The sequence below is a fragment of the Mercurialis annua genome, linkage group LG7, assembly GCF_937616625.2.
Source record: "Mercurialis annua linkage group LG7, ddMerAnnu1.2, whole genome shotgun sequence".
Taxonomy (NCBI): Eukaryota; Viridiplantae; Streptophyta; class Magnoliopsida; order Malpighiales; family Euphorbiaceae; genus Mercurialis; species Mercurialis annua.
The window spans coordinates 12,496,683-12,513,060 of NC_065576.1; the positions used below are offsets into that span (position 1 = coordinate 12,496,683).

The 16,378-nt window shown below is 33.9% G+C and overlaps 1 protein-coding gene across 1 annotated transcript; it reads left to right on the plus strand.

The window, feature by feature from the left end:
• The first annotated feature begins 10,471 nt into the window (after nt 1-10,471).
• On the plus strand, nt 10,472-15,366 carry LOC126656611 (WAT1-related protein At5g64700). The gene is made up of 7 exons (XM_050351215.2): nt 10,472-10,732; nt 10,833-10,895; nt 11,886-12,002; nt 13,107-13,353; nt 14,295-14,453; nt 14,680-14,831; nt 15,083-15,366. The coding sequence occupies exons 1-7, from the start codon at nt 10,560-10,562 to the stop codon at nt 15,249-15,251; spliced, it is 1,080 nt and encodes a 359-aa protein (XP_050207172.1). The 5' UTR covers nt 10,472-10,559; the 3' UTR covers nt 15,252-15,366.
• Nucleotides 15,367-16,378: the final 1,012 nt, after the last annotated feature.

Consider the following 16,378-nt stretch of genomic DNA (forward strand, 5'->3'; position numbering starts at 1 on the left):
AATTAAACACAAAATCATGAACTAAGTAGCTAATTTAATCCAAGCAATAAGATTAATAATTAAGACACAAATTAATACTAATCCATCCAATCCAAATAATTACCAATTTATAAGTTCATGTCAACCCTCGAACAATTGTTTTAGTTACTCATATTAAAACTGAAACAAAACAAGAAGGATGATGAAGAAGAAAGCATAATTAAACAATAAATACCGGAGTTGTCAATTTCGGAAAGAATCGTCTTGATTAAGCTTGAAATCTTCAACAATCGTCTTGCAGAAACTAATTATAAACTACTTATAAACTGCTGAAAAACAGAAAACTAAAACGCTAATCTAAGAGAAAATAATTAAAACTAATGTATTCTAAATTATTCTACATTATTCTACATGTTAAATTGAGGCTAATACAAGGTCTTTATATAGTAGGAGGAGTTCCGGAGTCTTCTAATTCGTATTACAAATCAATTTGTAATAGGAGTTGTAATTGTAATTTGAGGAAGAATTTCAGTCCAAATCAAATCCTGAAGCATGCGTGTTTTACTCTTGTCTCGTTCGGGAAGCCATAGTTTCGTTCGTGACATGCCCAATTTTCTTCTTTCCCGAACGGGAAACCATAGTTCCGTTCGAGACACAGCCAATTTTCACATGGTCTCGAACGGGAACGTAGGTTACGTTCGAAAAACTTGTAACCGAGAGCAAAGCTCTCGTTCGGGACACTCTTTCCCGTTCGAGACACAATTTCAGCTGCGAAACTACTAACTTCAAAACTTCATAACCCGATGTAGAAAACTCCAAATGAGTCGGTTCTTGAACCGCTGGAAAGCTTAGGATGTCTACTTTATTTCTTATGGAGAACATAAAGTCATTTGAAGTCATTATCTGCTCCAAAATTGCCAATGAATGCGCCGGGGTCAGATTTTCATGTGTGCAAATGTGCTTTCTTCATTCCCAAGCTTCACGACCTCGATCTAATCCACGATTTATACTCTTTATTGCTCAAAATGCTCCATAATCACTAAATAATCCTTGAAACACTAACACACACCATGAAGCATAAAAATACTAAATAATGTATGCATAATACGATAAAAGTGATTAAATACGCTTAGAAACGACTCGGAATATAGGAGTAATTTTACTCCTATCAAACATCCTCACACTTACCCTTTGCTTGTCCTCAAGCAAGAAATAAATCTTACTCTACAAAACATGTTAGAAAACTTAGCACAATCTTGAAAATATATCAATAATAGAAATCCCCGGAACCTATGAACAATAAAAAACAAACTTCTAAAACCGACAACTAAATATAGATGCAATCAAATAACAATAATAATTTATGACATAATTTCAATATAACAAAGGTTACTAACTCATTAGTACAAGGTCAAATTGAATCACACTTCAAGCGTCACTATCATTTGCGGGACATGGAAAATAATCAATTTCTCACTTAGGCAAATCATAGCACAATTTAGTAAAAACTAAGCTAATGACATCAATATTTCAACAAGTAGGGTATATAACAAAGAAAGCTCACAATTGAAAACATGAATATTCACCATAAGCTTGCTCATAGTCCCGGACTCCGCTACTTGATTCGGTAATCAACAAAAATCATATGGTCTTTTATTGGGTTGTAATGTGGCTAAGGTAAAGGGTAGGTCAAAAGGTTAAACAAAGGCTAATTATCAACTTAATACACTATTTATTACTACTATTAACTTCTAGGTTGATCTAACTCCGGTTTTGCGTTTATGTGAACCTATAACTTTCTTTTCTTTTTGAATTACGCTCTACTCATTGCTTTTTGCAATCTCAGAATTTTTCTTCTTTTTGAAGCTTTTGCTTGCAAATTTCTATCTCTTTTTATTTCTTTTCTTTCAATCTTTTTCAAGGCGCAAACTTAATCTTTTTAAGCACAATATAGTTCACTTTCTCTTTTCACTAATCTTGAGTTATTAATCACCTATATTCATCATAGTCATAACAAATAATATATCAAGTCGATAAGGTAAACAAAAGAGGTAAAACATAGAACGGTAAAGGGTAAAATATGGTAAACACAATAAAAAGGCTTAAGGCTCAAATTGGTGTAATCTAAGGGATAAAGGGTAGTCTATTTAAGTGGTCTAAAAGAAAGGTTATACCTAATTGCCATAATCATCTAATTGTTGAAAACTCAATCGTGTAACTTTAAACGGACACCAAGCAAGTTCTAGGAATAAAACATGAAATCAACACTCACAACAAGGAAATTAAGCTCAAAACTCTCAAAAGTGTGTAGTGTTATACCATAAACTCAATTCCTACTTAAGTTATGCTACTCATGCCAAAAGTTTAAAAACGACTATAAAAATAAACAATCAACATGTCATGAATCCGCATCAAGTTAATCAATTATGTTTCAACAATTTGAACAAGTCTAAATTTTGAATTCACCCTTATTTCATCGGATTATGTCAACAAATTATTAAGTCATTAAGCAAGCATCGCTTATCAATTGTCGAATTAAGAAGTCGCGTTCATACATTCATTGATTCGGGGAAATTTAAGATTGACAAATTTAAAAGATAACACCAAATCAACTAACACTTTTTTTCATACTTGAAAGACAAAGATTTAAAGCGATACAAGGCATTGAAATAAACTACAAATATCCTAAAACACCCTAATACAATCTACTAAAACACAAAAACACAAACAAAAAAAACAACATAATAAAAAAAACACAAACTAAACCTAAGAAAATATAAATAAACAAACAATAATAAATAAATAAAAATCCTAACTAAACGATATGTTTTTCCTCCATCCTCACACTATTTCATGCAATGTCCTCAGTGTAATGAAATAACAAAAATTGAAAAACATGAGTGTAAGATGAAAGAAAAATAATACCTCTTGGGATTGCCTCCCAAGTGCGCTTTAGTTAGAGTCTAAAGCTTGACTCTTCGCGTAAGGTTGCTAAAAATACAACCTAACATGAGGAAGCCGTCTTGGTAGCATCTTCTTCCTCTTTTTCCTTGTTGGCTCCTTCAAATAAAACTCGGATGATATAGAGTATGCTTGTACTCTATAGTAGGGAACATGAGGAGTATGAAGCATATTCATATATTTAGTATTATTTCCATCATACTCGGAATCAAACCCTTCTAAGAATGGATCTTTAAAATCAAAGGTTTTATTAAATTCCTTGTAGAGTACCGTAATACCAAATTGCTCTCCACTTTCATTATTTAAGCTCATGGATGTTGTAATTGGGTGGAAAATCGGAGTTTCAAGTTCACCATCCTCACACTGTTCTTTTTCGGCATCTACATGTACCTTGGTTGGATGATGTCCAACTAAGGCATTGACATATGGAGTTTCAGCTATCTCATCCTCACTATTAATCGGCACATCGTCAACTTGAACTACCTTCGTAACATGCGGATTGTCAAGTGATTTTCCGCTTAGAAGCTCAATCGCTTTTACTTGCTCTTTTAGATTTGATTCCGTTGTAGATGGTAGACCACCTTGATCTCTATTTTGAATCAAAATAGCCAACTGAGAAATTTGCGTCTCAAGACGATGGTTGACGGCGGCTTGATTTTGGAAAGCGGTTCTCATCTCCTCAATGAATTCGTCAATCTTGCTTTCTTCATCCACATTCCAATTTTGCTGAAAATCCGGTGATTGTTGTGGTTCATTGTCAAAGTTGGAATTGAAATCCCATTTGTTTTGATGTGGGTGATAACTTGAATTAAAGTTCAAATTTTCATTGAAGTTCTCCCAAGTATCGTTCCAACCATAAGTTTCACTAGCTTGCCATTGATCACCCATATAGTTGGCATGTCCATTCCAATCTGGATAGAGTGCATGACACTCAGCTCGATTATGACCAAAATCCCCACAAATTTCACAGTTATATTGAAAATTTTGGTATTGCATATAATTTTGATTCCATGCCATTACTCTTTCCAAAATAGGTACACCAAAAACAAATTTAGGATAAACCAACAAATATCAAATTTCCTGCACACCCAAAAACAAGAACACCCCACGTAAAATCCAATAAACACAAAAAAATAAAAATAAAAAACAGAAATTAAAACTAATTTCAATGAAGAATATAATACTCTTAATTTATTAAATACGCAATTGTCCCCGGCAACGGCGCCAAAAACTTGTTGGCAAATAATCGCAAGTGTACGATATCGCTCAAGTAATATAACTTGGAAGACCAAGTATCGATCCCACAGAGACAATGGACTTAATCACTAATTTCAAATATTCTTTAATCGGCTAGCTAGAAAAATCAATAGGGTTTTGTAATTTAATTAAACTAATATAAACTGAAAACAAATAATAAAATAGGGTTTAAAACAATAAGATTAAAAAGTTCAAGGATTGATAATCCCAAATAAATAAGTAAAATTATGGAATAGGATTTCTTAGTGATTTTATCGTGAATCGAGCTATTCTAAAGCACCGAATCCCGCCCTCTCAAGCCTCAAAGATCCGAATAAAATTACAACCTAATTAACTAGCCAATTATTAACTCGCTCTCACGATATTAAAACTGAATTAAATAATCAAATTATAATTATGAAGCAAACTCAATGACTACCTAAATTCCAACCCGCTCTCACGGCGTTTTTCTTTAAGTTCTTAATTATCTATGTCTATTTAATTAACAATCTCTCAATTAGTTAATTAAACACAAAATCATGAACTAAGTAGCTAATTTAATCCAAGCAATAAGATTAATAATTAAGACACAAATTAATACTAATCCATCCAATCCAAATAATTACCAATTTATAAGTTCATGTCAACCCTCGAACAATTGTTTTAGTTACTCATATTAAAACTGAAACAAAACAAGAAGGATGATGAAGAAGAAAGCATAATTAAACAATAAATACCGGAGTTGTCAATTTCGGAAAGAATCGTCTTGATTAAGCTTGAAATCTTCAACAATCGTCTTGCAGAAACTAATTATAAACTACTTATAAACTGCTGAGAAACAGAAAACTAAAACGCTAATCTAAGAGAAAATAATTAAAACTAATGTATTCTAAATTATTCTACATTATTCTACATGTTAAATTGAGGCTAATACAAGGTCTTTATATAGTAGGAGGAGTTCCGGAGTCTTCTAATTCGTATTACAAATCAATTTGTAATAGGAGTTGTAATTGTAATTTGAGGAAGAATTTCAGTCCAAATCAAATGCTGAAGCATGCGTGTTTTACTCTTGTCTCGTTCGGGAAGCCATAGTTCCGTTCGTGACATGCCCAATTTTCTTCTTTCCCGAACGGGAAACCATAGTTCCGTTCGAGACACAGCCAATTTTCACATGGTCTCGAACGGGAACGTAGGTTACGTTCGAAAAACTTGTAACCGAGAGCAAAGCTCTCGTTCGGGACACTCTTTCCCGTTCGAGACACAATTTCAGCTGCGAAACTACTAACTTCAAAACTTCATAACCCGATGTAGAAAACTCCAAATGAGTCGGTTCTTGAACCGCTGGAAAGCTTAGGATGTCTACTTTATTTCTTATGAAGAACATAAAGTCATTTGAAGTCATTATCTGCTCCAAAATTGCCAATGAATGCTCCGGGGTCAGATTTTCATGTGTGCAAATGTGCTTTCTTCATTCCCAAGCTTCACGACCTCGATCTAATCCACGATTTATACTCTTTATTGCTCAAAATGCTCCATAATCACTAAATAATCCTTGAAACACTAACACACACCATGAAGCATAAAAATACTAAATAATGTATGCATAATACGATAAAAGTGATTAAATACGCTTAGAAACGACTCGGAATATAGGAGTAATTTTACTCCTATCAGAAAGCAGCTCAGATATTGAAGTGCAGGACATGGAACTAATTGATAATGACCCTGAGCCTCCTGACATCCTAACTTCCTTGGAGAATAGAAAGGAGAATATTTTACGTCCGATTAACGTGTTGAATCAAAACAGTAATCTGGATGAGGACATGTGGGAGGATACCGTCCAACTGGGAGATAAAAATGTGAATGTTGGAGAGTCCAACAGAATGATCGTGGAGGTTAATAACTCAGCTTAATGAGTTTTTGCTTGATTAGTGTGTGTTCTTTTCATATATTGTTTAATGATAGACAATCATAAAATAATGGTGTGGAATGTTCAAGGAGCTGGATCAAAGTCTTTTTGGAGAGTTTTTAGGAACTACTGCAAGAAATACCAACTGGATATAGTGGGTATTGTTGAACCAGGGATTAGTGGTTGCAATGCTGATGATTTTGTTAAATTTAGCGGTTTTCCTAACTCTCACAGGGTGGAAGCCTCAGGGTTTTTTGGAGGTATATGGATTCTTTGGAAGGATGGGTTATCGATTGTGATCTTAGAGAATAATAAGCACTTTATTCACATGCGAGTGTTTAGAGGTTCGAATGAGTTTGCCCTCACGATAGTGTATGCGAGTCCGAACCCTAGCCTGAGGAAGTATGTGTGGGAAGATTTGTCTACCCTTGCTAGGTCTATGAACGAGCCGTGGGTGATAGGGGGAGACTTCAATGCTGCTTTATTTGACAATGAGAAGAAAGGGGGTGCAATTGGAGTTCCTGGAAGCTGTAAGTTTTTTAAAAGCTGGTTTGACAATTTTAATCTTGTGGATATGGGCTTTATTGGCTCAAAATTCACTTGGAGAAGAGGAAATGTGGTTAAGAGATTAGATCGCTTTCTGTGCAACGGGTTGTGGGAGAATAAGTTTGCTAATTTTTATGTGAAACATCTTCCACGGGTTCAATCGGACCACAACCCGATTTTGCTCCAATTTAGTAGACATAAAACTGCTTGTTCTAACCCTAAGCCGTTCAGATTTCTTGCAGCATGGGTAGGAAATTTACAGTTCCAGGAGATTGTCAAAAGCAATTGGGAATCTACAGTCCCTTTTGTTCAGTGTGTGCATCGCTTCTCTGATGAAGTCAAGCACTGGAATTATCATGGTTTTGGTAACATCTTCAAGCGGAAAAATGAGTTGTTAGCCCGTATTGGTGGAATTCAAAGAACGCGAGACATTTTCTTCTCTTAAAATCTTTGGGAGCTAGAGAAAGATTTACAAAAAGAGCTTGATGAAACACTCCTGCAAGAGGATCTCTTATGGTTGCAAAAGTCGAGAAGCGATTGGGTTACAGATGGAGATAGAAATACCCACTTTTTTCATCAAAAAGTGAATCAAAGAAGAAGAGCGAACAGGATCATTGCCCTGAACGATGAGCATGGAAACGTGATTGACAGCCAAGAAGAGCTTGGGAAAATGGCTAACATGTATTACACTAAGCTTTTTTCCAAGAATTCTGATATGGAAACCTGTTTGACGGCTGATTTGAGGTTCCCGGTTGTTGAGCAATCAGTGTTGGAGGGGTTGGCCGCTAGTGTTTCGGAGGATGATATTAGGAATGCCCTTTGGGACATGAAACCTTTAAAAGCCCCGGGCATAGACGGCATTCATGCACTTTTCTATCAGAGCCAGTGGAGTATAGTCAAGCATAAATTGGTGAGTTTCATCAAGAGTATTTTTAATGGCAGCCCGGTGCCGGAAGAGGTTAACAATACTCTTATTACATTAATTCCGAAATGTGATAATCCAGATTCTTTGAAGCTTTTTCGTCCCATTAGTCTGTGCAATGTGTCCTACAAGATTATTACCAAAGTGATCACTAATCGCCTCAAGTCTTTAATGCCGTGTATCATTGGGCCGGAACAAACTAGTTTCGTGGCGGGTCGTCATATAACCGACAATATCATTTTAGCTCAAGAAGCTATTCACACAATGAGAAAGAAAAAAGGGGCTAAAGGCTTTATGGCAATCAAAATCGATTTAGAAAAAGCCTATGACAAGATCTCTTGGAGCTTCTTACAGGAGACTCTTGAATTAGTGGGGATTCCGGGTAACCTTATTAATGTGATAATGCAATGCATTACGGGTTCTAGTCTGAGCATCTTATGGAATGGAGCCCCTCTTCAAGCTTTTAAGCCAACATGTGGATTAAGACAAGGGGATCCGCTTTCCCCTTATCTTTTTGTTCTTTGTGTAGAGAGACTTGCCCATATTATATCTCAGGAGATTAATCGGAAACGTTGGCAGCCGCTGAAAATGGGAAGAAACAGCCCTCTTCTGTCTCATTTGTTCTTTGCGGATGACATTCTGCTCTTCAGTGAAGCTTCCATTGAGCAGGCAGTTGTGGTTAAAAAAGTGTTACATGATTTTTGTAACGCTTCGGGACAGCGTATAAGCTTAGCAAAAACCAAAGTTTTCTTTTCGCCAAATGTTCCAAACAATGTAAGTAATCTGGTGGCTAATAAATTGGAGTTTCAGAAAACTTTAGAGTTAGGGAAATACCTGGGGTTGGAGTTACAACATGGTAGAGTTGGTAAGCTGCACTTCCGGAGCCTCATGAACCGGATTAGCCTGAGATTTTCGCAATGGAAGGCTACATCTATGTCCATGGCAGGTCGCTCATGTCTCGTTAAAGCAGTGATTGGCTCGATGCCAACATATACAATGCAAACGATGGCTGTTCCGCTTGGCTTATGCGATAAGATAGAGAGTATTAGTAGACAGTTCCTGTGGGGATCAACAGAAGGTGAAAGGAAGATTAACTTAGTCAACTGGGAGTCGGTTTGTCAACCGAAAGAAAATGGTGGTTTGGGTCACAAGAAAGTCAGAACTATGAATACAGCTTTACTTATGAAAGTGGGTTGGAACATTATTTATAATCATGAGAAGCTGTGGGTGAAAATTTTGAGAGGCAAGTATAATTTTTGTATGAATGACTTCAGTTCTTTGCAAAGATGGAAGGGTGCTTCCCATCTTTGGCAAGCTCTTCATAAGATTTGGGATAAAATCCTTCTAGGGGTTCGGTGGGCTTTATGTGATGGTAGACGAATCCGTTTTTGGCTCGACCCTTGGCTTGGCGACAACATTATTCTTGAGCAAATGGCTGTTGATCAGATTCAGGAAGTTGAGAAGCAATGTACAGTTAGCTTCTATGTGAAAGATAATGGAGATTGGGATTGGGACAAATTCTCGCACCTTCTTCCTTTTGAGCTTCTGAGTTTGATTGCTAATATGATCCCCCCAAATGATAATTGTGGGAGTGATTTCGTTTATTGGGGATTATCACCATCAGGTTATTTTACGACCAAGTCTGCGTATGAGTTGATCGAAAGCCCGAATTGGTCCTCCTCTGATTCGTGCTGGAATTTGGTCTGGAAATGGAACGGCCCCGAGCGTGTTAAGCAGTTCATATGGTTAGTAGTGCATGGGAAACTTCTCACTAATGTCGAGAGAAGACGGAGGCACTTAACTAACGATGTTAGTTGTCAGCGTTGTGGAGAAGCGGATGAAGATGAGAGTCATGTGCTGCGAGATTGCTGGGTAACAAAGACCCTCTGGTTTAAGTTCATTAAACCAGAAGATAGAGGTAATTTTTTTGCTGGTTCATTCCCAGATAGGCTTATGGGTAATTTAGCCGGTAATGTTGGGTCTACTTCTAAAGATGATTGGAAACTGTTGTTTGGGGATATCATTTGGCATATTTGGCGTTGGAGAAATCAAGTGATTTTTGGCTCTAAAGAAGTTTTAGGTTGGCAAGTGTGGAATGACATAACTGCTATGATGAAATATAACAAGCTGGCCAAGGATTGCAAGGCGATGAGTAGATCGAACTCAGTGCAGAGAGTGGATCAGATGATAGGGTGGACTTGTCCGCCTCCTACTTGGACTAAAATCAACAAAGATGGTGCCTTTGATCAGGAAACTGGAATGGCCAAAGCTGGAGGTATTGTGCGCAATGATATGGGGCAGTGGATAGGGAGTTTCGCTTTGACCATAGGGAAGGACTCGGTCATTGGGCCAGAGTTTAAAGGAGCTTATTACGGGCTGTTGTTGGGATGGAAGCTTGGTGTTCGACGAGTCATTCTCGAGATTGATAACAAGACGGTTGTTGAGAAAATCAATAGTTCTGCAATTGCAGCTCAATATTCTAATCTTCTTTTTGCTATTAGGGAGCTGATTAATCGAGATTGGGAAGTTCATGTGATGCATGTTTAAGAGAAGCTAACAATGCAGCGGATCATTTGGCCTCGATGGGCGGTGGAAGCACGGTGGGGATTATTTATCATGATTCTGTTCCGAGGAGTCTGGCTGCTTGGATTGAGCATGATCTTAGTGGTGTTTCTTATAACAGAAGCATTGTCGCTTAAGTGTTTTGAGGCTTGTGCCTCTCCTCTTGTATAAAAAAAAAAAAAATTAAGAAGGCTAATGCATTAGTAGTTTGAAAAACACGAGCACTGGCTGTAGGTGGTCCTCACACTAAAGTAGGTTAGTATTATTTATCTTTGGCCTCACACGTCCCAATAGAAAGAGGCTTGAGTACATTTTCTTTATTACCAATACTATTATATAAACATATCATGTTCCTATATTTTCAGTCTTCATTTCTTCTTCTTCCATAGTTTCTTGCTAAATTATTAAAAAAAAGTTTCTAAATTCTAGCTATTTATTTTTAAAATGAATGAAAAGAAAGCTTATTTAGCAGTGTTTTTAGTTCAGTCAATTTATGCCGGTATGTTCTTGATCTCCAAGGCTGCTTTTAATGGTGGATTGAACAATTTTGTGTTCGTTTTCTATAGACAAGCAACTGCTACAATTTTCTTGGGGCCTGTCGCTCTGTTCTTGGAACGGTACTAACCTCCGTTTAAATGCGTTATTTTTTTCTTGCTTGATTCGTCATCGTCATCCATTGTTCGATCGATAATGATTATCATCAATCTTCATTTGCAGGAAAAATATTCCTCCTATGTCATTTGTTACATTTTGCAAGCTTTTCCTGCTCTCTTTATTTGGGTATGTATATGCAATTCAATTTTCAAATTTTTCCAAGCAATATATCCATGTCTATGATCAAATTAATAAAAATATGTTTAAAATATTATTTCGACATTATTGTTAGCTAATTTTACGAATTTTGACAATTATGTCTAAAGAAGCTATTAAAAATATAAAGAGTTTCAATTATTAACAATAAAATATAGTTTTGTGATTTATATTTTTTACAAAAAAATATTTCATATTTAATTCATACATTTTAAATTTTCTTCGATAATAACATGCTATGTTTTTATAAATTAGATAGATAATTTGTTTAATTATTATGAATTTTCTTCAATAATAAACTATTTTATCATTAAAATAAACTGAGGGACTATAATATATTTACTTTTTCTTGATCAATTTCATCCTTCATCACTTTAATTTACCTTTTAAATATAATTGTAAGCATTAGTAAAATTGACATACTAAATTGTTAAAAAAAATTGAAAAATATTTTAGTCAAGTTTCTCATAATTTATAATTTTAACAATTTTTGTAAAAATATTATAGATTATAAAATTTTGGCCTAATTTTAAAATATGTATTCGAGATTGATTATTTTTAAGGTTAATGAACTTTAATTTGATAACCAAAAATATCGTTCTGGAACCGGAATACTAATGTGACAGCAACATAAACCTTTTCTTATGAGGAGGTGTCTGATTCCACGTACGTTTTAATTGGTAAATTTTTTTAGATATGCTAACCGGTAATCAGCAAATTAAAGTTTAATATTCTTAAAACAATATCATTTTTTTTAATTAGGTCAAATTTCAATAACCATTATGTTTTCAAGCCAATATGTGATCAATGTTATATTAAACTTTTTGAATCCCAGGTGTTCCATTTTCATTTCTGGAAATACTTATAGCTTAATTTTATAAAATTATTGTTCATTTATTAAATTTTTTTTGATGTTTTCGTGCTATACATAGCGGGATGACATGTGTTGTGATTGTACAGGGTTACTTTAAGTTTGGATATCTATGGCATAGGACTTGTGTACACAACTGCAACTCTGGCTGCTGCAACTACTAACTGTCTTCCCGTCATTACTTTTTTCTTGGCCCTTTTGCTCAGGTAACCTTTTGACTATGTTTTCTCATTATTTGTATTGATATTTGCGCAGGTAGCACGCACACTTTATTCAATTAACATATCTTCGGAAACATTTCGGATACTTGATGTTTTGAACGCGAAACTTCATTTTTTACATAAAAAGTCTTGAAATAATATTATTTTCGCCGTTTCCTCCGTATCCGTGTCCGTGTTATTTTTGTTATTTTTCTTTATTTTCTTGGCCCTTCTGCTCAGAATATATAAAGATATTTTTGATTAGTATATCAAAAAGAACATGAATTTGAAAACATGATTTGATCAATCAGATGGATCGCTTTTTAGATGGCCAAGTAGGCAGACAAATATAAATTACATAAGTTCTTTTAGTTGCTTCATGCAAAGAGAGGGCTAGAAATAAATGTTATTATTAGTGGAATTGTTAAAAAAAGGGATTATTCTATGACGATGCTTTTATTTGTCTACCTTTTTTTTGGGACGAATTTTTATTTCTCTACTTTATTACTTTAATGAAGATATATTTAATTTATTAAAGCATATCAATAAAGTGGGTTAACATTTCCATTATAAGTGTATAGAGGAATCTGAAAATGTATTATTCAAAGAAAGTTTTCTGGTTATTTTTAGGAACTCATCTACATAATTATTACATATAAGAAACTACAAAGTTTTATTGAAATATTGAGTTTTATACTATAAATAATATTCTGCCACTCTTATTTTAAAGAACTATTTTAATAAATTAACCAATTTTATTTTAATAAAATTGTAGATCAAATCTTGTAATATCTAATTTTTCAAAGAAGTTACTACCATCTTAAATAGAATTTATCAAATAATCATTAATAATAATAAATAAAAATTAGACTAAAAATCACTATATTTTTTGTAATATGTAAAATATAGTAATTTTTCTAAAATAATTTTTTTGAAATACGTAAAATATTGCATATATTGATACAAGATGGAGGTGTTGAAATCAGTTATTGTTTAATTTTTTTATTATTAATTTTTCCATATGACTACACATCATTAGTTTGTTGAACGAATAATATGGCATAACAGTTCCGTGCAATAATTTTTCTAATTACATGTACATTGATACAGGATGGAAGTGTTGAAATTGAGGACATCTGCAGGTAAAGCAAAGGTAATAGGGATAGTTGCATGCATAGGAGGTGTTGCAACACTTGCATTTGTGAAGGGTCCTCATTTCAAACAACTGTGTCACTATCACATTTTTGGAATCCATAATACCTATCAACCACATGTTTCATCTGGCCTTACTTGGGTTAAGGGCTGCTTTCTCATGCTCATGTCCAATACTTTTTGGGGTTTGTGGCTTGTCTTGCAGGTAAATTTTCTAACATCTTCTCACTTTTACATCAACATTTTCATGCTCATATGTTTTACTTATAATAAAAGTTCATTTTGTCCTCGAATTTTACACAAATATCGATTACTATTAAGTTTATGTCTTTGAAAAAATAAACGACGAGCTTAACCATTTAGCTTGTTTTACCCTTTTATGTATAAATTGTCCAGTTAAATTATTCTATATCAGTTCCAATTTATATACAATGCACCGATCAGTTTTTGATAACTCTTACGATGGAATAAAAAGAACCAAAATTTCAAATTTCTTATGTTTTTTAAAACCATCCATTTGGGCTTATGTTGATTTTTTATACCAAGTTCAGGGAATAAATTAACCTTTGTTGGTTTAACTTATATGCCAAATTATATCAAAAACTCCAAAATTTTGTGCATTTTTTGTGATAGCGCTAATCTTTTGACAATTTTTATAATTTTATTTTTGTCAATCACCAAAGCACCAATTATATTATAATGAAAGAAAATAGTACAATCTAACAAAACAGAGAAATTCAAGCAGCTAATTAACTATCTACAATTAAATGATTATCCAAATTAATCTTACACCCCACTATACATAATTTTATCAAAAAGAAACTCAGTACAGATATTTTGATTGAAAGTCTTCTTTTTTTTACCCTACCAAATATGATAGAACATTAACCTCCCGACTATTGAAGTCTAAAGCAACCAAAATTTTATTCCGAAAATCCCAAAAATAAAGACAATCAAAGAACAAATGATTAACCTTTTCATACGCATTATTACAGAGACTACATAATAAGCAGGATGAATTATGATATATATAGAGGAGTTTAGAATAATTTTTCTAAAATATATTACGAGATTAAGCATAATTAATGTTACAATTAAATTAAATTAAAAATGTGAAAAAGTTAGTTTATGGGTTGGTTGAGACAGGTAGGAGTTTTGAAGAGCTACCCATCAAAGCTTCTATTTACGACATTTCAGTGCTGTCTAAGTTCAATTCAATCATTTGTCATCGCCATTGCTTTAGTAAGACATCCTCATGAATGGATGCTTGGTTGGAACGTTAAGCTTCTCGCTGTACTTTATTGTGTAAGTTCTCTTTTTTTTTTTTTAGTTCAATTTGAGTTCATAATTCAATGACCTAGTAAACATTTTTAATATTTTTGGATAGGGATGAAAATATAAAACCCAAAATTGCGTACAGATGGTTTTTTTAAAAGGTCAGAGTATAAAAGAAAAAAAAGTTCAAGATGGTGTTTTTTTTTACATAATTAGGTCTTTGATTAATGGATTACTTGCTGATATATTGTGACAGGGAATTTTGGTGACGGGTGTTACATTCTACATACAATCTTGGATTGTAGAGAAAAAAGGGCCGGTCTTCTTGGCCATGTCCACGCCTTTAAATTTAGTCTTAACAATCTTCTGTTCTGCAGTTCTCCTCTGCGAGACCATTACTCTCGGAAGGTATACTAAATTCATTTTATTCTCATGTCTTTTCCATTTTAAATTCTATGATTGATAACTAAATTCCACAATATTTATGAAATTGATATCTAAATTTAATTTAGATCCTTCTCATACTATATATATATATCTTCATTTTTATTTTAGGTGAAAGTATTTAAATATATTTCGACCATATTAAACCAACGTGACTATTGGTGTTAAATGAATTTTTTTTTTTGTTAATGAAGTCTAATTTGTTGTATTTGCAGTCTTTTGGGCGGGCTGCTGTTGGTTGTAGGTCTCTACTGTGTTTTATGGGGAAAAAGAAAAGAAGAAAAAATAAATGAGAAAATTTGCATGACAAATCAAGTTGACAAAGAATTCTCAGAGTTGAAACAAGTCACTCATTTAGATGTTAAGGACCAATTGCCCGTGTAACATGCTGAGGATTACATATATCATTGTTATTCATGATAGGAAAATAAATCTTTTATGTCATGAGAAAAAAATCACCTCATAAATCTAACTATATATAAATTTTGCATTTATCAAATCTAATCAAAAAGAAGTTATAGTATAAAGGATTCCATATATTGTAAAGTAAAAATTATGAAATTCATTCTAAAAATAAATCAGGCGAATAACTCTATAATCTATATCTATATATATTTTTTTACGTAAAATTTGGAGTCGAGGAATCAGGAAACGCACCCAAACATCTCAACTAGGTTGACACCCTCTTAGCGTAAACATCATTTTCCTCGAAACCAACAATAATATTAATAGAAAAAGGAGTTCGAGTACAAGAAAAATAAAGAACAAAAGACCGAAAGTTTTAGCAAAACTAAGGGATTACATAATCAGAAAATTCTGGAAAAAGAAAATCTCCTAGGACTCAACTCAGATAAAAGCCACTATCCAGGAAATCAATAAACTATGAATGAAGCCTATGTAAATATGAGAAGAATCATTCTGCTTCACTTGATTCTAGTTGCCAAAGTGCAAATCTCCACTTCACACAACCAATCAAAACCATCCAATATACCTTGCCACAGTAAATTGCAACTGCCAAAGGAATTGTCATTAAAAAAAATCAGAGCTATACCATTGATTGCAGGCAACAACATCTTGAGAAGCACATCCCAACTCTTTAGAAGAAACAGCTTTGAGAAACCAAAACTCATCCTCAAACAGAAATCAACTAATTCTAAACCTTTCTTTGCCAGCCAAATCATCATAGATTGAACTAGAGCAGAGGTCTGGAGCTTGATACCACCACATCATTCCTTGGATAGAAACTCCATGACGAGCCAGGGTATCCGCAACTATATTGCCTTCTCTATAAATATGAGAAACGACAAACCGAATATTGCTAATGTAATTAAGGCAAGCAATCCATTTCAGTCTCAATTTCCACGGAATTTGCCAATCTCTTCTCTTGAATAAGTTCACGACATAAATTGAATCACATTCTAGCCAAAGGTGGTCAAAACCCATATCTTGCGCTTTTAAAACGACAAAAATTGCAGTTTCGATGTCCGCCCAAAACGTGAAGACAAAGCCAA